At 43.4% G+C, this 19551-nt stretch overlaps 1 protein-coding gene across 2 annotated transcripts in view; it reads right to left on the bottom strand.

The window, feature by feature from the left end:
• Positions 1–684: 684 nt before the first annotated feature.
• The window catches only part of si:dkey-157l19.2 (uncharacterized protein KIAA1522 homolog), a 27671-nt gene continuing 8804 nt past the window's right edge, over positions 685–19551 (bottom strand). The window contains exons 2-8 of one of the 2 annotated variants that reach the window (XM_035531484.1): positions 16535–16777; positions 6539–6676; positions 6303–6346; positions 5936–6077; positions 5653–5763; positions 2102–5531; positions 685–1802 (exon numbers count right to left, since the gene is read on the bottom strand). In XM_035531484.1, the coding sequence (XP_035387377.1) occupies positions 2137–5531; positions 5653–5763; positions 5936–6077; positions 6303–6346; positions 6539–6676; positions 16535–16769 (4065 nt within the window). In that variant the 5' untranslated portion in view covers positions 16770–16777 and the 3' untranslated portion in view covers positions 685–1802; positions 2102–2136. Of the gene's footprint in view, positions 1803–2101; positions 5532–5652; positions 5764–5935; positions 6078–6302; positions 6347–6538; positions 6677–10786; positions 11187–16534; positions 16778–19551 lie in introns of those variants that run through there. The other variant, XM_027030495.2, reaches the window with a different exon arrangement.

The following is a 19551-nucleotide window of genomic DNA, read 5'->3' as shown; positions in this document are numbered from 1 at the left end:
CGCAGTTTATTCAATTACTTACACAAAATATGGAGTAATACAATAACTAATACAATAAGAAGAAACTGCAAGATTATTTTAGCACTGTATAATTCTTCTGCAATAATCTATAAACTCCGTCAATGCACTATTAAGATTTTCTCTTTGCTGTCTGTTTTACAAGACTGGTAAGCAAGAAAAACCCTAACAGGGAAAGCAACGAGAAAACATGAAACAAACAAATGAAGACTGAAGGAAAGTACAGAATAGATAAGGGAGTTACATAGAGGGGTGGCCCATAAGAAGAACACATGCAAAACTGCAATAGTATTTTTGCTCTGTGACTCTTAAATCAACCTTTATTTTCTTAAACCTGCCATAAGAGAGTCTGAAAACTGTCAGTAGTGTTTGGAATGGGCTATACAAAAACATTTGATTTTGGGTGCAATTGTCAGGGATAGAGGTAAGTGGTTCAGTATGGGCAGCAATAGGGGTGGGATTACAGGGTTTAAGACCAGGATGTCCACTGCCCCTAGCACTGCCCCTGCATTGGACATCAACTGTCCTTAGCACCACTCCTGCCAGGAGGTCCACTAACCCTAGCGCCACCCGTCAGCGCATCCACTGACCCTAGCACGGCCCCTGTAGCTTTACATACAGAAACACCTCACATAAAAGTGTACAATTAAGCAAGACCAAAAAAGGTGTTTGAAACAGGTTGTGTTTAATGTTCTACATTTCTGAATGTAGCATTGAGCTATACACAGTATGAAACTTTAATCTGCAAGACAGTTCCCATGTCATGATGGAACAGTGCTTATACAATGCTCCTAAAACATAGCAGAAATTCTTGTGACCACACCACAGAAAAATAACAGGTTAATACAGGTTGCTAATCTGAAAAGTTTAAATTATTCAGTCTTGAGACTGTTGATTCTGTAAAAGAAATAGCTTCTGCATTGTGCATCTGACAGGCCTTCTCTATTTGTCAAATTAGACTCTTTGAAGCAAGCTGTACTGCTTAAAAGAAATATTTGACAAGTAGAAATGTAACTTTTGAATTATAACTCAAAGAAAACCAAATATAACTATTACAAGACATTTGACAAGAATATATGTTAGACATAATTTTCAATTAAGATAAGTTTTCAGCAGGTCAATTAATGTGTTTAACATTGTGTGGCATGGCATAAAATAAGTTACATGAAGTTAAAAGTATGTGTCCTAAATCAGCTATACCCCAGTCACAGAACAGTAGTGCACAAAAGAAATTTTATATATTATTAAAATAAAACATATGCTTATTAAGAAAGGTCCATTCAATAGACCATTAACATTTGTTCTGAGCATTAGGTCTGAAACTGTACATGCAGAGCTCCACACTTCCAATATTTACAAGAAAAGAAACAAAAGTCCACATAGTAGGTGAGAAACATACCAACACCTTTTGCAAAAACCAAAAAGTTGTTACACTGTATTATTTTACAATATTTCTATGAGTCTTTTCACTTTCCAATCGGTCACTTTCCTGTTCAGCTTTGGTTTCAGTTCATCCACTTTCCTAATCTCCAGTTTACTCTTTCTTTCTTTGTATCATTCTTTAGTCCTCACAATTTCTTTCTCTGGTTTATCACCTTTTTTTGTTCCTTCATTTTCACATTCAGTTACTTTCTTCTCTCACAGACCCTTGTCTCGTTAACGTCCTGGCTTTCGCTCTGTACAGAGCGCCACCTCACGTCTCTGCTTGGTCAGCTCAGTAAAGATTGCTTTTAATGATCTATGCAGAAGTGAAACGTTTTGCCGGTGGTTGCATTGTCCAACTCCTGCCAGACAACAAAAGAAATATTTAGCAAGAAAAGTCTACGCAGTTCAACTACATTTTCAGCAAAACATTTATTTTGTGTTTTAGTTTGTGTTTCTAACTGATATCCAAGAAAGTAATTAAATAAGTTTCTGTATAAACAAAGAATGGACTGTATACTGTACGTTACAAAGCTAAGCGCCATTTTGAAATGGAATGCATTTGAATTATAGAATGTATATGTGTGACGCAAACGTAAGTTGCCGACACGCCCAACACACTGGCTATGGTTAAAATAAAAATAAAATCTTGAGGTCTTACCCTTAGTTCTCTCTCTGTGCTTACTGACCAGCAGCTTACACATGCTCAGCCTTAGCCTGTGTCTCAGGCTGTGCAGAGCATTGGGCAGTATTCTCACCCCAGGCTTTGGGTTTCTTTGCAATAGGAGGGGGAACTTTAACAGTTTTGATCGGTGAGTCGGCAGGCTTGTTTGGCTGGGAGAAAGTAGCCAACTCGGACACCAGAGTTTTCATCAGGCCTGTATGGGCACCTGGGGAGGAAGGTGCTCCTACGACAACCTTCTTTGTGCTCTTTGAGAAAATGAAGTTTGCTGTAGACGAAGGCGAGTTGCCTCCTGCTGACGGTGGAGGGGAATGCAAACTTAGGCGCTTAGCTTGGTTGTCTATGGAGGACATGGCAGCAGTCTTCAGACGAATGGCCTCCTGGAGCCGCATGGAGGAACACGGAACTGGAGCTGGAGGCAGCTTTTGAGTAGGAGATATTTTGGGAGTTGTAGGGGTCAAAGTTGGGGGCTTTTGCTGTGTGACATCAAGTGGTGATATCAATTGGGTGTTTTTTGGTTTGTCATCTGATTCACTGGGACCTTTTTGGATTTCTTCTTCACTAGTCTTGATATTTTCATCAGCAGTAGCTGGCTGATCCTTTGGCTCAGCAATGGTTATCTGGGTTAGTTGTATAGATGCTTCATTTTGAATTCCCTGCACAGTAATTTCAGGTTTTGTTTCTTTGGAGGGTAACTGGGAGGTTAGTCTAGCACTGACTGACTCATCCTTTGATACGGTGCTTGTATGTTGAGGTTTTTGTTCTGTGACGATGGTTTGGCTGTTTGCATCTGTACTGATGGATAAAGGTTTTGTTTCGAGTACATGCGCCGCATCTTGCACAGCGCTGGTGCACTGCATCTCTATTTCAGCTATGGGTTGGCTGTTTGATGCTGGGGTAGCGCCTTGGTTCTCCTGCATAGTGATGGGCCGAGAGTCGGCTATTGACTCGGGCACAGACAGCGAAGCAACATCTGGAGGAGGTGCCACTAAAATCAGAGACCTTCTGACTGGCTTTGGAGGAGCCTCTTGAGTGACAGAGGTGTTCTGTGACTTGGATCTGGGAGAGATTTCAGCTTGGCTCACACTGGACTTGACTGACCTGAGACGAACCATCTGTAACAAGGACTGCGTGACCACAGGGGAAGCAGCCTCTTCTTTTGTGGCAACAGCGTGGGTGGCCTTTGGAAGCTGCCGTTTGTCCTGTTTGACAGTTGTAATTTCTCTGGATTCTTTTTTCAGATGTGTGGGTAATGGAGGTGGAAGAGGAACATTCACTGGTGTAACAGCTGTATGAGTTTGTATTAAGGATTTTTGTTGTGGAGGAGGTGGGATTTTTGTTACTTCCTGTGAAAGAGGTGGAGGTTCCTGTGGATGAGGTGGGGCTACTTGGGGTGGAGGCAGGAATACCTGTGGGGGAGGAAGTGCTAGTTGCAGAGGTGGTGTTACTAGTGGGGGAGGTGGAGGCACATGTGGGGGAGGCATGGGTACTTGAGGGGGAGGTGGAGGCACATGCGGAGGATCTGGTAATGTAGAAGGCTCCAGTGATGGACTACACTCTGTGTCTGGAATCACGGTTAAAAAAGACTTGGAAGAAAATGGTGAAGGTGGAGGAGGGAAATCAAGTTCATCCTGCTCAACTGGAGAAAGAGGACGGGGGACCTTCACAGGAGGTGGAGGAGGTGGGAACAAAGGGTGTGGAGGGAGAGAGATGTCTGCATCCGAAGGTTTTCTTAACTGAGCTTTTGAGGCAACATCATCTTTTGGGGGTTTAGCTGGGCTTCCAGGAGGCAATGGAGGCAGATGTTCAGGTGGAGGCGAAGGCGAAGGGAATGGATGGAGCTGGGTATGCCCAGGTATGGAGAGATTATTCCCATAAGGAGCCTGTAGCTCAGAGGACTTCTCTGTTGGAGCAGTCCTCGATTCTCTGTCTAAGGCCATGGCTTCCTGACTGTAAGGTAGTAGATTCTTGCTAGATTGTAAAAGGATATTCGTAATCCCGTTTGTTAATTGGCTTCCCTGAAATGTCTCTTTACTTCGGTCAGATGGACAAGACATCAGTGCAGCTGATGGTACCGTCTTACCATTGAGCCCTTTTGCACTGTTCATCTGTGGCACTTTTTCTGGAGCCTTTTTGTTTGGCGGTTCCATCTTCAGACCTCTCTTTTGGGCCCAGCATTCAAAATTGACAGGTCCAGGACCACAGAGTAGTTCAAAGGTGCGCTGATTATGTGCCCAAGTCTCCGGAGGTGGGGGTGGGGGAGCTAGGACTTTGGGAGGAGCCGGAACGTCAAACAGAGCTCGGACAGCCATCGCTGCTGGGGAGACCACCATACCATTAGTAAGACTGCCCCCATTTGTGTAAGGAAGAGGCAAGTTGGCTCTGGCAGCATAAATGCCTTTTTTAATTCCCAGCTCTCCTTGCCTTGCTGCTGAGATTGGTGGGCTTTTTTCTTTATGCTGTGATGCTTTGCCCAAGGAGCTAAGACCACCCACGTAGGGATCTATAGACTCCTCAGCTACGATTCTTGCAGCATCCAAAAGGTCTCGTGAATGTCGCTTGTGCAGCGAGTGCGAACGATTCGGGGGAGGTGGGGCCTTCCTGCTCTTTTTCATTACAGACAGGCTGTGAGTAAGAGGACCCAAGGGTCCTGATTTTTTGCAGGCATCTTGTGTAGAGCCACCATTCACTTGAGTGGGTTTAGGAGGGACGTGCCTGACCATGTTGGGAGATCCACCGGTGTCCTCCCCTGGGCTGGCCACTCTCGGAGTGCTGCTGCTGGAAATGGTGGACGAGTCAGACACCAAGGTCTCGGATGATCCCGATTGGCTCCACCCAGAGCTGTGCGAAAGGCTGGCTGTGCGAAGGGAGGATGCTCGGGAGGAGGCCCGGGAGGAGGCCCGGGAGGAGGCCCGGGAGGAGGCCCGGGAGGGAGCTGGGCTGGCTGAAACCAGACTGCTCTTGCTCACCATACGCACACTGCTGCGACTTCTGCTACGACTGAGCTCTACCACATCCACAGAAGGAGGCAGAATAGCGTTGGGAATGATCTTGGACATGTATGTGGCCTCGGGGGAAACATACATCACTGGGCTGGGTGGAAGGCCATCTGATGAAGTCATCCAGGGGACGGCTAGAGATGCCAGCCTCTGTGGATCCAGAGAGTTTGGTAAAAGACGGTGCATGACAGCCAGGTCGTCATGATACCCACATACTGAAGGGAGCTGTGGTTCATCCTCTATTACAGTTTGCAGATTCTCCTTGTTCCCCAGGCACATTTGTGCCTGCTCTTGGTCTGAGGTGATCGATATGCCATCCAGAGTGGGAATGACAGCAGATATGATCACACCTCCGTTGGACAGCTGGGCATCCGTGAACCTGGATGCTGTCCATGCAGCTCGGTCAAGCCCTTTAGAGTTAAATATGAAATGTACATTAGTTGTGTAAAAATAATGTAAATATACACTACACTAAATAATGTAAAACCTATACTAAAGCTTGTGATTCCCAAACAGTGCAGTAAAGTGTACCTAGTTCTTTCTGTACGTGTCGAGGTATTCCAACAACTGTACTCCTGTTTTTCCTCTTAGACTTGCTCTTCCCTTGCTTCTTGTCCTCATTCAGTGGTCTGAAGGTGGAGGCTGTATAGAGCAGGACCAGGCAGGAGTAAATATATTATAAATATCCTTCATAACGAGGAGTATCCGCACTAAAGCAACACGTTCCCATCAGCTTCAAAATACACTCAATTAGGTGCCCCGATAATTTAAAGAAGGTATGATGAGACAGCTCATTTTACATGCTAGACCGCACCTTGGCGTTTCAGCCCAGAGCGTGTGGACTGATAGGAGATAGTGGAGCGGGTTGAGATGGTATCAGCAGCAGTACTCTCAGACTCGGACATCGCCAGCTCACTGAAGCTCATGTCATCGTTGGTGCGAGACGTTGCTGTTGACTGCAGGGTAAAGAGCATTCACTACATAAGAAAACCCCTTTATACACAAGACGCATAAGGGGAAGAAATCACTTCCAACCCTACATTCATTCATTCATTCATCCGTTCCATATGAAACACTTTCCAATATTTTGCTATAGTTAAGTAAGGGGTAAGAAGGTAATATATAAGCATTTTAAATAGTGTCATGTTAAAAAGAATTTTATGCTCCAGAAACATACTTACTATTACACTCTGGTCATCCTGATAATCCACCCCATTTTTGTTTTCTGGAAAATTGTAAAGAAAAAAAAAAAACCCCACAATGTATTCGGTGTATACCGAGAACAACTACATCTGTATCAAAGGGCACAGATCTGTAGAGTTTTAATTTTTTATTTTATTGTTCTCCCATCACATTCATTCCCAGGATACCAGCTAGTGGAGGAGCCATTCTGTTGCTCTCTGCGTAACGGGCATACCGTCTTGCTGCAGAAGCTTCAAGCCTTGCTGAGCCTCTGTGTGCAGATCCTCTATGTGGCTTGGTCGACTGCTCTCAATGAATACATTCTCCTGGAAGTGCTGGAGGGGTCTGTGGTCTAAACCCTCCTCTTTAGGGACTAGAGAGACAGGACAGAGAGAATGCATGTTAGAGAGAAAGTCGAATTTGGCTAGGAGACAATGGTTTTAAATAATGTTAGCATAGTTGCTCAAAGAAAGCAAGTCTGTTACAAATTACTACCAATTGGAATTACTCAAACTGTAATGGAATTTCTTTCTGAATTACTTTCAAGGAAAGCAGTGAACACATTACTCATTACCATTCTTTTAAATTACTTTCTAAAACCCTTATGAATCTGTACCAAATGGAAAATGCAAAGATGACAAAATAGTGTTTTAACAAATTGTTGTTGTTTTTTTACTGCAGTTTCTGTAATTTATTCCTCAGAAATGTTGCCACAAACATGTAAGCTGTAGCATTAACATTAACCATCTCTAGAACTAAAGGGCCTCGGCTATACCCTGAAAAACAGCCCTACAGCCCTAGTAGGTGATGTTCTCTTGGCGTCTGCCAAACTCATTTGTCCATCAAACTTCCTGATAAGGAAGTGTGATTCATCAGATTCAAGAGAATGTGTCCACCACTCCAGAGCTGTGTGGCGGCGTACTTCACACCAATTCAGTCAATTCTTTCTATTGTTCTCAGTTATCTTAGGCTTGTGTGCAGCTGCTCAGCCACGGAAAACAATTTCGCAAAGCTCCCGATGCACAGTTCTTGTGCTGATGTTGCTTTCCGATGTGGTTTAGAGCAATGCAGTGATGATGCCATAGAAGGACAGGTAACACTTATGCGCCTCAACCTTCATCACTCAGGATCCGCGTTCTGCGAGGGTGCGTGTTCTACCATTTCATGGCAGAGTTCTTGTTGCTCATGGAGGTTTCCATTTTGCAAAAGCAGCACCGTCAGTGGCCTGGGGCAGATCTAGCACGGCAGGAAGGTCAGGAACCTACGGGTGGCACAGATGGCATCCTACGGCAGGGACACATTTAAAGTCACTGAACTCTTCGCTCCTACCCATTCTCCACACACTGTTGGTTTATGGAAATTGCATGGCCATGTGCTTGATTTTATCCACCTGTTACGAATTGGTGTGTCAAACACCTGAATTCAATAATTAGGAGTCCATATAATTTTGACAATGTAGATTATTCCTTATGTATTTGCTGTTTATTTATAAACAGGCTAATTTTAAAAATTGTACAGACACAGATTATTATTATTATTCCATTCTTGCTAACTAGATAACACTTTATAAAGCAAGAATATGACTTCATAATAAAGATTTATAAAGCCTTTATTATTGAATACACAAAACATTAACCTAGGTTGTATGTACCATTTTTGAATCATGTTAGCTGTGATTCTCACCTCACCTGAAGCCTGTAACAGGCATTATAAATGTTTATTATAATGTTATATACATTATGTACTGGAATGGGTCATTCACATTTAAAAACAAACATGCTTACTATATCTAAGATTCTTATGAACAAATGGTTTTAAAGCTTCCTGAAACCTGGCTTTATGAACTCATTCTCTTGCTTTATAAGGTGTTATGCCTGAAGCAATAACTACTTATGAGTAATTATAGAGGATTACGGCGGGCATTATAAAGCATTATATGCACCATAAATACAGGACTCATAGGAAGTATTTCCTGTTTTATTTTAAAACACAATATACAGTGTAGATAGACACCTCTTAGCATGATTAGTCAAAAGACAACTCGTTATCTCGCTCTCCCACACACACTTACAAAAGTGAAAGCCTAGAACAAGGCAACAGAAGACCTAAATCTATTAGGTTATTCAGGCAACAAAGTCAACAGCAGAGTTAGATCAGAATCATATCCTGTTATGTCATCAGGTTTCCTGTGCACACCACAGCCCCAACCCTAGCAGTCTAGGCAGGTAAATAACGCAGTCACATGAGAGGTGTATCAAATGCATGTTGCTCACCAAACTGGAAATAACAAGTTAAACCACATGCTCTAAACTCACTCCATCACAGTTTGGACATCAACTGTTATTGGTCTCAGAAATGGATATTACTGGATGTCATCTATTGCATCCATGAGGGCTAGAAATCTGATCATCTTTGGCTTAGAATACTTCCGCAATCAGAAAGAATCCTACGTAGTATTGCAGATTTCTATCATCTGTAAACTACATACATCAAACACAAAATCACTGGCAATTAACTAAGAATTACCTGCAATCCTTGTAAGGATCAGTAAGTCAGCAATATAGTTCTTTAGCAGTTCTACAATAAACTTAACAGGAGTTCATGTTCTGCTGCTATGCTGGGACATTTGCAATAGACAAAGCCGATTCCAACATCACATCTAAAGTCATGGAACCATAGAAAGTCAGTTCCCATGTTGACCTTATAGAATGTAAACAGAGAAGACACTCAACAGAACCACCTTCTCTGTGTTGTCATGGGAACAGAAAAACAAATGTTCCAGCAAAGTCTTCAAACTGCCAAACTCTGGTTTCTGGTGTTTTGGAAATTATAAGCTTAACAGAGAACATCTAGGCTGTTTACGTGTCGCTGGGACACATATTTTATGTTCTGTCATGCTGATGTTTGCGTGCCATATCACTGTTTCACTGATTCTGAACTTAATAGTAGTCTAGGCTACAAGTATACCAATTGCTCTCTTTTGGTAGACCAAAGATTCCCCATGCAGTTCTCAGGGAACCCCTGCTGGGACACAATTGTTCCAGTTGCCAACTCCTTGTCTCCAGGTAACACAACAGCCCTTAATTAGTTATACAAGGAACTGGGAGACAGTAAAACCCTGGACTGGCTCAGGCCCCTGAGGCCTGGATTGAGCATGTCTGCACAATTCATACCTATACACCGTACACATGAGAGTGTTGCAGTGAGATCACACCACAATGCGTTTTGCACATGGTCAGCTATTTGCACCACCAATTTTACTTCTAAAAGCTCACAAATGGGCAGAATTGGGAAACCTTATGAACCAAACATATGCTGACTTTAATAATTAAAAAAAGAAAAATTTAAGTTAACCAAACTGGCTGAACTAACACAGAATGGAGCAGCATGGCCAACTGTTGTCTTGAAAATAGGCCGAAACATTGGCAGGCAATATACCTACTGATTAGAGAACAAAGTAGACTCCACCCAGGCAGGTGAATGATATGGAGGCATTACCTGAGCACACGTGATCAGATTTACACAGTACATTATACACCTTTAATTTCAATATACATTTTTACATGTTTCCACTAGAGGGAGTAGTCTAGTCACAAACTGTTTTCATTTAAAGCAAAACCTGTTACTCAACCTTTGGAACAAGGAGAACATTGGATTAAAAGCAATTTGTCAAGTACTAACAAATGACTAAATTTAGAACTTCAACACACTGTTCTAGAAGCTCAGTGAGTTGCGGAAGCTGCCATCATGTTTGATTTGCTCAGACTAAACATATTTCAACATGAGCAAGCACTGACTCACTGCCTACTGCTGATTAAACAACAGCTCCCCTGCACCAACATGGAGGACTATTGCGCAGTTTAAAAAGGTGCAACATGTAGGAAAATATAAGGAAAAATATCATTTGATTCCAGCATCTGCCACTGTTCATAAAACCCAAATGTTTCACATGTGAACGCTGGCTCGTGTCTCGCTTACATCATCATCTGAGCATTATGCCTGCAGCATTCCAGCAATACTCATATCAGGTTTGTACCACTCTTACAGATTTCACAGGGCCAGATCAACTGACAATTCTGCAAGATACAGCTTGGGATAGTTCGACATTTGTTCAAGCTTTAAACCGAGCGAAGAGTGGGCAGGACAGGTGCCTGCTGAGTGACAGCCATGTCAGATCTGTATATCCAAAACACTAAGGGTGGTACTGCCAATAGGAATTTGATCCCTGTAGAGCAGAGATATGCAAGTTTTGCCTCTGAATTTATACCACAGCTAAGACGAGGATGATCCATAGCAGACATATTCAACGCCATGTTCTATGAAGTCACTCAACTACCGTTATAATTTTAAAAGCAAAGCTGTAAAGAAACAGCTCTACTGTTTTTAAAAGCTTTTGGAATGCACCGTTAGGTAGAAGGGTGGGTATTGCTACTGCTAAAGAGAAATAACATCGCTAAATATTGTATTAAAAATGTGTACATACCTACATACTGGACTAGGCTCATGTGAGAAGTCCTAAAGTCAGTGGGAGTGCCTCACCCATGCACATCAGCTAGGAAACCCAGCATATTACAGCCATTGGCTGAACCAAAGCCTCTTTTCAGTTAACTTCCCAGTACTGATCTGGAATCAGCTTCTACTCTGCTTCATTAAGCGCTGAAAGGACAAACACGACGCAACGTCAACACTTTTTACGCCGAGAAGATACTTGGCAAAAAGCCTCGATTTGCAAGCTCAGGATGTTGCACAAACTAAACTTTGTCCTTTGTGCTCCAGGACTCCTGGTGTTTACATTAGCGCACCAAGATAACAAAACATGAAGGGGAAGGAAAGGAAAAAAAAAAAGGATATAGATTTTTTTTTACCTTTTTTTTTTTTTTTTTAAAGGTGAGAAAAACAAACAAAGCCACACAATAATCTGTGCTGCTCTCCAATGTTTTAGGGTCCGTGACAAAATCTTCACTGATTAATTAACACTGGCATTCCTTTGCATGTAACTGGACTTAACTAGCTAAAGCGGTTAATTTTAGGTTTTAATTCAACACTGTAGAAAAAGAAAACAACAAAAAATCCCGGACTACACAGTGATGTTACGGTGGGAATCCGGTCAGCTCCGAAGCAGAGGCTGTCAGGCAGAGACAAAGTGGAGACGGTCTTTTACAGGAAGACATACTGCAGTAATCACTGGATAATGTCACGTTGCTGCAATCAGTCACCGAGAAGCAGAAAGGTTAGAATGTAGAAAATGGACGCTGAATCATTCTAAACGGGGCCCTTGTTTCAACAAGCTGTAATAGGCTACAGTACCAAAATGTGTATGTTTGTGTTTCAGAGAGACAAACAGACACAGAGAGAGAAATTGTGTTTGATATCAAACACAAACGGAAATTCCAGAGTTTGATTTCTCTCGTGGACTTTTTCCATTAGATCTCCAAAATTACACACTGTTCCTTGTGAGTGGGTGTGTTCACTAATGTTCCCAGTATGTGCCTTTATTTTTAACTATCGTCAACAACATAAATGCTCCTGCGAATGGTAGTGCAGAGAAAGCCAGTTCAAATCTTGCAACAGAAACTATTCGGACCTGCGCTGACTTGCTTGGTACAGATATCTAAAGGCAGTGGGCATCAGGGAAGTCTTAGTTCCAGGTGTCACAGTTTCCCCTAATGGAGCATGGAAACATCTCATGCGCCATTTGAAAATGTACACAGCAGCTTCTATTCGTATCTGCTTCTGACCTCCCCCAGAACAAGAACTCCTCAACGCAGTATAGAAACACTGATGACAATATAGCTGCAGTAACCACCAACCCCACCATAAAGCAAAATTACTGCTCATCATCCAGACAGGGTTAAACCATAATTGCTAAACAAATCTCTCACTAGGTTTAATGTAATTGATTTTTAAAGCTCAAATGGTGTTGACAGTTTAGATATTATTATTTAATAAGCACACTTTTTTGTGCCAATAAAACAGTCTCTCTCTTTGTGCGTGTGTGTGTGTGAGAGAGAGAGACATTTGCCTGCCAAATGAGGGACAGTGATTAGCCCACCTAAATAAACACACTCTAGACTATTACCCCATTATAAATACCTTTACATACTTAGGTTCTATTTTCCTTTGAATTTTCCTTTGTTTCCACTTCCTCACAAATATTTTCCTGCTAGCATATACAGAAGAGTTCTATATATATTAAGGGCAATATCCTTAAAAAGTGCACTGAATTTACCCGAAGAGAGAGACTTGCTGATAACAGTGCCGCTAATTGAACTGGAGAACTGGCGTGTGGTGAACTCATTATGAAGGCTGGTTGAATGCGTCTCCTTCCTACAATTCTTGCTTACCTGCTTATCTTCGTTTAGTCTTCTTTCCTCCAGACAGTAAAAGCCAGTGAGCCACACCTGGCTCACATTACAGAAACCATATTCATTTCCCTGCATAATGGCGGCTTTTAGAGCCCACAAGCACAGAAAACACTAGAACTAGACACTGAATTGTACAGTGGATAAACAAATAACTCATTACATTTTGCACCAACAGTACTGCACCGCACTAAAGCAGAGTTGAAGGTTGGACCTGGGCTCGGCTGAGCGACATCTTGTGATGTCGTGATGCGAATGCGCGGCATACGCAGGACGAGTTGCAGCACGCGGGGTGAAGTCAGTACCGGTGGGCACTGTTAGCGTGAGCACTCTACGCCAGTGAAGCGTGGGAACACCACTTGTCCTACATTTGTGTCAATGTCCTCAGTTGACGGGTAGCCAGCTAATGTGGAGATGACATTCTGTCATGACTCACAGCTCTGAAGAAGTGCAAGAATAAGGAGATTTAATTACAGTCTTATTGACTTACATTTGAAACCTAAATGACTTTATGATCATCATCATTATAATGAGCTTCCTCACAGGTATGCCAACTTAAAAAACAACAACAACTCAGTTCCGTGCTAGTACAAGCTTTTTAGATTCTAATAACGAGTTTCACGGTTAGGGGACTTACCCCAGACACAGAACCTACTAGCAAATGTTTTTTATGGAGACAGAAAAAATACTGACGAGGCTCCTGTACAAGAGTCACAGCTAAGCAGGTAGTTGAGTAGTTCTGGGACTGCTTTCCTGACTGCACATGTCCTCTGCGTGAGAACGTGCCAGGTGATGCCTGGGAAGGTATAAACTCCCACACGCACACACGCACACTATTCAAATACATCTAAATTAACTCTCTGTGTCCCTCCCTCTCAAACACATAACGGCAAACAAAAAGGCTTTCCATGGCGCTCTTATTGGCCAAGAATGACTGGAATCTCCAGGGAGAGCTTAGACAGAGAGTGGACTGCAGGTAACGCCTAGCGGGGACGGACGGACACACACACACACACACACATACATACACACACACACATACACACACACACACACACACAGAGAGAGAGAAAGATCTTCTTCCAGTGCATTTCTTTTGCATAAAAAAAACTATTTGCCAACAGGGGAAACAAATCGGTTAAACACCCACACACCTTCATGAGAGAACATGCAAGCAGTGTTAGTGCAGGTCAGTCAGGTTGTGAAGTGCTACAGAGTAAACATCTTTAGTTGTCTGAAACCAGGCCAGGTCTTTGTTCAGAGTAGTGGCCACTTCCTTCACTGAAGAATTATACTCCACAGGATACAGAATAATACAGTGTAGAACAGGATACTGGACACAAGTGTGTGTGTGTGTGTAGGTGTGTGTGTGTGTCTGTCTGTCTGTGTGTGTGTCTGTCTATATACACCTTACATTTATACTCAGAAAGGACACACGTCTGAAAGACAAGCACAGCTGGTCTGTGTGAAACTTATTTGCAGAGCACATTATGCGCTCACATTCAGTGATATGTTAGCAGTGCTTAATTCTTCAATACACAGCTAATTGCATAGTGACAGCAATACCAAGTAATCAATAACCAATGCACTCACAGAGATGTGTGTTGTGCTGCAGTCTGTGCTTCAGTAAGCCGGCTCTCTGTGCGCGCCACACGCTGACCCTTATTCACGCCAAAAATACTACAACATAGCTGAAGACTCTAAAATTCCCTGGTTGACAAAACTAAATTGTACTCAGGACACCTCCGAGTTCTAGAATGCAGTGGATCAAGTTTTAGAACAGCAGCTTTGATTTCGAGACTGCAGTAGCTCAAATTTCCAAACTCAACAGCCTCGAGTTCTAGAAAACAAGGGCTCGGGTTTTCGAACTCGGCAACTATTTCACTCCTTCACAGCTTCGACTTCTAGACCGCAACAGGATTTTTGAGTCCCGCAGCACCACGTTCTAGAACAAGGCAGCTCAAGTTCTAATATTTCAGAAGCTTTGACTTCCGAAGAGCAGGAGACCTCATGCAGTAAATGGCAGGAACAGCAGCCAGGCCGTGTGTGCGCTCCAAGATGGCACACACAGCCTCTGCCCTCTGCAGGTGGGACACGCCACACCGTTCTTAATCCCAGTTAAGAGGCATTTGTTTTGTTGTTGTGCTTATAATGCACCACTGATTAAAGGCACTGCCGCGTGCTTTTGCAGCCGTGTCCATGTGTTTATGGATGGGTGTGGTGCATGTAAAGTCTGTGTGTCTCCTGCATGAGGTCATTTAAGAGAGATTTTAAGGTGTGGTCCTTCTTAAAAACGCCCAGTGGGATTACATCAACTTTTCCTGGTCTAAGAGTTGGCAAGCCATTTTGAGTCAGCGTCGGCTAGCTGCCTTTTTCCGAAATCTAAAGAGAAAAGCTTGATGGTGGTGGTGCTCTGTGGAAAGCTGATCAACTCGCATGGTACCGGCATTCATTGCCATATTTTCATCCGGGGACACGCTCGTTAGCACTGGTTCTGGGGCAGCTCCTTTCAGCTTCTTCCCTTCTGCTTTAGAATGGCAGGTGGTCACAGAAAGAGACAGAGAAAGACACAGAAACAGAGCGAAAACTGTCCTTGGTGAAGGAGAAATTCCTTATAGTCTCTCAAGGTTTGCATTCTCACTTGGAAAGGTCATTTGTCAGTGAAACCAGGCCAGCACAGGCAGGGGAATGGAAGGGGGGTGTACCTTGGGGGCGTTCAAACTGACCGCTGGACAGTTACTGAAACAGTAACAGTTTCAGAGAAAAGGGCCCCTTGAAGGCATCATTGTGGGAGTGAATGAGTGAGTGCGTTGTGCTAGTGAGCCACAGCTTACTACCCTTGATCTTGCCTGACAAAGGCATGGGCACACTTTTTGATTTAGAGAAAAAAGACGGCGAAAGAGAGAGGTCAGAAAAGTGTGAGAAACCCATAGAGAAAGCAGAAGAATAGGTTGCGATGCTCTACTACTCTTCCTCCACTACAGAACACGCACACACGCATACAGTGGATTTTGAGAAGAGCAGTGCTAGTCTACAGTCTAGTCTGCTTGTGTGTGTGTCCTGAGTAGGAACTTCAAGGAATCTTGGTGAGGACAAAGGTCACGATGAGTCAGACTTGAAAGATGACACCCACTGAGAATAAACCTGAATGACACCGACAGAGGGTAAACCTGAATAACAGGGCATTATGGGAAATCTGGGTGTTTAAACAAATAGAAACCAACATACCAACAAGTGCTGACATACCGACAAGTCTCTGATATTTTTCAGCACATTCAAACTTCAGTTAATCTACCAACATCAACATCGCTGACTGGCACAATGCAAGTTGAAAGTATTAACTACACTGTGGTTTCTGGTTATAGGTGCTACCCTGGTCTGTGTTCAGGCAAGGTATTTGGCGTTGTCTGGGTATGGCTGCCTGTGCTAAAACTCGGTGATTGTGTAGTTACGGTCGCCCCTAAATGCATTTTAACCAGATTGCAGATTTGTCCCGGGCTAAGAATCGCACTGCGGTGCAAGCACCAAACCAGAGCTCTGTACAGCTTGGTTTCCTGCTTCACTCTTTTGTATGGATGAATTTCCCCACTCTGAGACTGCAGCCAATGACACACCCACTGGCCATTCGTCAGTACCAAGTATGCAGGTCAGAAGCTTTACATGCGGGTTTGCATGCAAATATGGATGGTGTGTCTCCTATGTGTAGGCAGTGGTAAACGTATTTGCTTCCTTTGCTGTTGGTACTAGTTATTAGGTGCGAGTTGGCATAACAACTGTTACTGGTTTACCTGTGTTTAGGCAGTGTTATGAGGACACATGATGTTACCTGTGCTAGGTGTATGCAGTGCTACAGAGACAGGTGTTGTTACCTGCGGTGACTAAAAGCAGGGGTAAAGGCACAGGTGTTCCAGGTGTGAGCAGGTCTTTATACGCGTCTTTGCTGGAGCGGTGGCTTTTCCTGCGCCGGCCCTTTAACCAGTTGAAGGCGCGGCTAAAGGAGCCCCGCCTCCTCCTCTTGCCTGTGCGGGTCTGGTGCTCCTGGGACAACACCTCCAGCACGTCCTGGGGAACCAGGTCCCCGACAGACTCACGCCCACCTGACATCAGGCCCCCTGCAATAGAAAAAACAACACCACCACTGACTCAACCTGACTCAACTTCAGCCAAGACCGCTTTGGTTATACATCACGTTAGCATGTGTGCGCATGGGCACATGCATGTGTGCTGTGTAAAAATCCTACTGATGTTCCCCAAAACTTCATATTTTAATTGAAATGTGGAATTTAAATAAAGCCTTATGCCTGTGTGGTTGTTTGTGGACAAACTATAGCTTAGCAAGTCATGTGGTAACCACGCGTCTGTGGGCTTAAACACAGTTCTTCCTGTTTTACCGCACTCTTTGTTATTAAGTAGAAAGCCCATTCCAGAGTCCTAGATGGCCTCCGATAGTAAAATGGAGCCCAAGGACAGTCTGTTTGGATGAGCCAACAGCACTGAGCCGAGTGCTACAGGTCAAGCGAACACGATCAGTATGCACCAGGCAGCTGCATGGGGCCTCTCCCTTCATTCCTGAACACACAGTCATAAATCAGGCAACTCCACCCTTGTGCACATTCGAACTTGGATTAAACAGACATGAGCACACCTTGACAAATAAATTTACACATGCACCCTGAGTTTCATGGCCGAGGGTGCGTTTATGCTGGTTAAAAACAACATACCGCGTCCCACACTGCAACGACAGACAGCCACCCCCCCAAAGTCACTATCCCCGTTTCTTTTAGTTAACGGTGGTAAGGATGAAGCACAAGGAGAGAAATACGAGTAAAAGGGAATCCTCAGAGATGAAGGAGCAAGATGAGGGGAAAACGAGAGAGAGTGAGAAAGAATGAGTGTGGTGACATTGTTTAGGAAAAGGGTGTGTAAGGATACCAAGCTCGAGCAGGATTAAAGGCTTTCTGTACACCGTTACATAAGAGAGAAAATCAAACGGTTAACCATACACGATCTGAGTTCAACGTATGGCTCCTGGGCTTCCCTCACTGCTGACAGTCAGCAGGTAACATTCACATATATAGCATGCTTCATTTCACTGGTGAAAAACATGACGCATGGAGATGAGAATATGCAGTATTTTCCCAAAGCACAAAAACAAAATGTAGCCCATTGTAAAGAGCACGATCCCAGATCGGAGGATGGCGACATGGCCCAAGGAGTCATCTGGATATGTTGATTTTTTGACATCTGGATACGTTTTTCTTCTGGGGAAGCCAAAGGAAGCTTACAGCCTACACTCGTAGCTCTGTTAGCTAAACAGCAGTGCACTTTCCCGCCAGACACTGTTGACTGGTGTCCCAAACAGAACTGCAGCTGCTCTGGAGGCAATCCGGCCCATTTGTTGTCTGTTTTTTTTCCTACTTCCTTTTCTACCCACTCAGCAAAAAAAAGAACTGTAGGCCTTTTATCTATCTATCTATCTATCTTTGTGTTTGTTTTAATTTAACTCAAATAAGGCAGCAGAGAGTAAATCCCAGTAAAGGGAATTATGTTTGTAGGTTGTAAGCTTTTGTTAAACTGGAGGAAGCTGTTGGGATACAACAGGATGTCCTGGCAAGTAGAAGTTTGGCCTGTGCTTTGCGCTTCAATGTCACTGACCAATCCGAGCGCACAACTCTGACTCACTCAGTCACCATGGAAACTTACCAAAGCAAACAGAGAGCAAACAGCATAAGTTATCACTGCAGCATGGTTAAGATTAGGTTTCACCCACTCCTCTTCCATGCATCTAGCACAGGATCTGGCATTTGTAGTTTGAGACAAAAAACATTTTCCTATCCTGCTTCCTATGCACAACAGAGTGCTACATTTCACTCCTATTCAGCCATTATCTGAAGCATGTCTGCAGTGCTTTTCTCTACAAAGCTCTATTGCAGAGATGAAAAACATTGATTCTGCTTATCTGAATAAGATTAGCTTTTGTACTAGACGCCAGCAGTTCCGCAAGGACGTCTGGTTGTTGCAGTTTGCCACTGAGGCCTAGTGGTATCTATGGATTGTGAGTATTCCCATCAGTTTTCTGTCAGCAGAAAGTCCCTCTTAGCCTTTAATGCTGCCTTGCTAGACTGTGTCCCTGTTAGCAAGTGTGGATAGTAAGTCCTTTTCCGAATGAAAGGACAGGAAGGGACCCACGGCATGTAGTAGGTTTTTTACATTTTATTTTAACATAATATGAAATATCAAAACCTAGCTGAAAGATGGAGCATCTTGAATGGGTACAATAGCACGAGAGAATGAAGACACGAATAAATCATTAACACCAGTATAAAATGACTGACACGGTATATAGCACGCTATTGTTATAACAGCAAACGATGTCGAACGGAGTTACATGTTGATTATTACGAACGCAATTTACGTGCGACGTTTGACACAGGGCTAAGTAAACTCTTCACGAAAATCAGCCAACCGCAGCAAATCGTTTGAAAAAATGAAGCAGCCACTTCCCACAGGATTTATGGCAAAACGCTGCTGTATGTGCGGCGTTATCCAAGGTAAGCTATAAACTGTGAGTAAACAACCGTCAAGTACTTAGCCAGAGGTTGACGCATCACAACACTGAAGGGGTGTCCCAAATGCAAAGGCACCAAGGTTTTTGTTTGTTTTTGCATGCCCCCGTTTAATATTCTGATCAACAAGACATGAAATCTACAACTCCTGAAACTATCAACTTCAATAAGGGTGTGTTTAGATGTAAACAGACATGGATGGCTGTGCTCACTTTGATTAAGTAAAGGTGGTTTGGGCACCGCCTACACACAAAAAAAAAAATCAGGTCAGCTATGAACGTTTAAATTGTAGTGCTGCTTCACTGATAATTGCAGTACGT

Source organism: Electrophorus electricus, chromosome 11 (assembly GCF_013358815.1).
Source record: "Electrophorus electricus isolate fEleEle1 chromosome 11, fEleEle1.pri, whole genome shotgun sequence".
Taxonomy (NCBI): domain Eukaryota; kingdom Metazoa; phylum Chordata; class Actinopteri; order Gymnotiformes; family Gymnotidae; genus Electrophorus; species Electrophorus electricus.
This window is presented reverse-complemented; position numbering and strand designations above follow the sequence as displayed.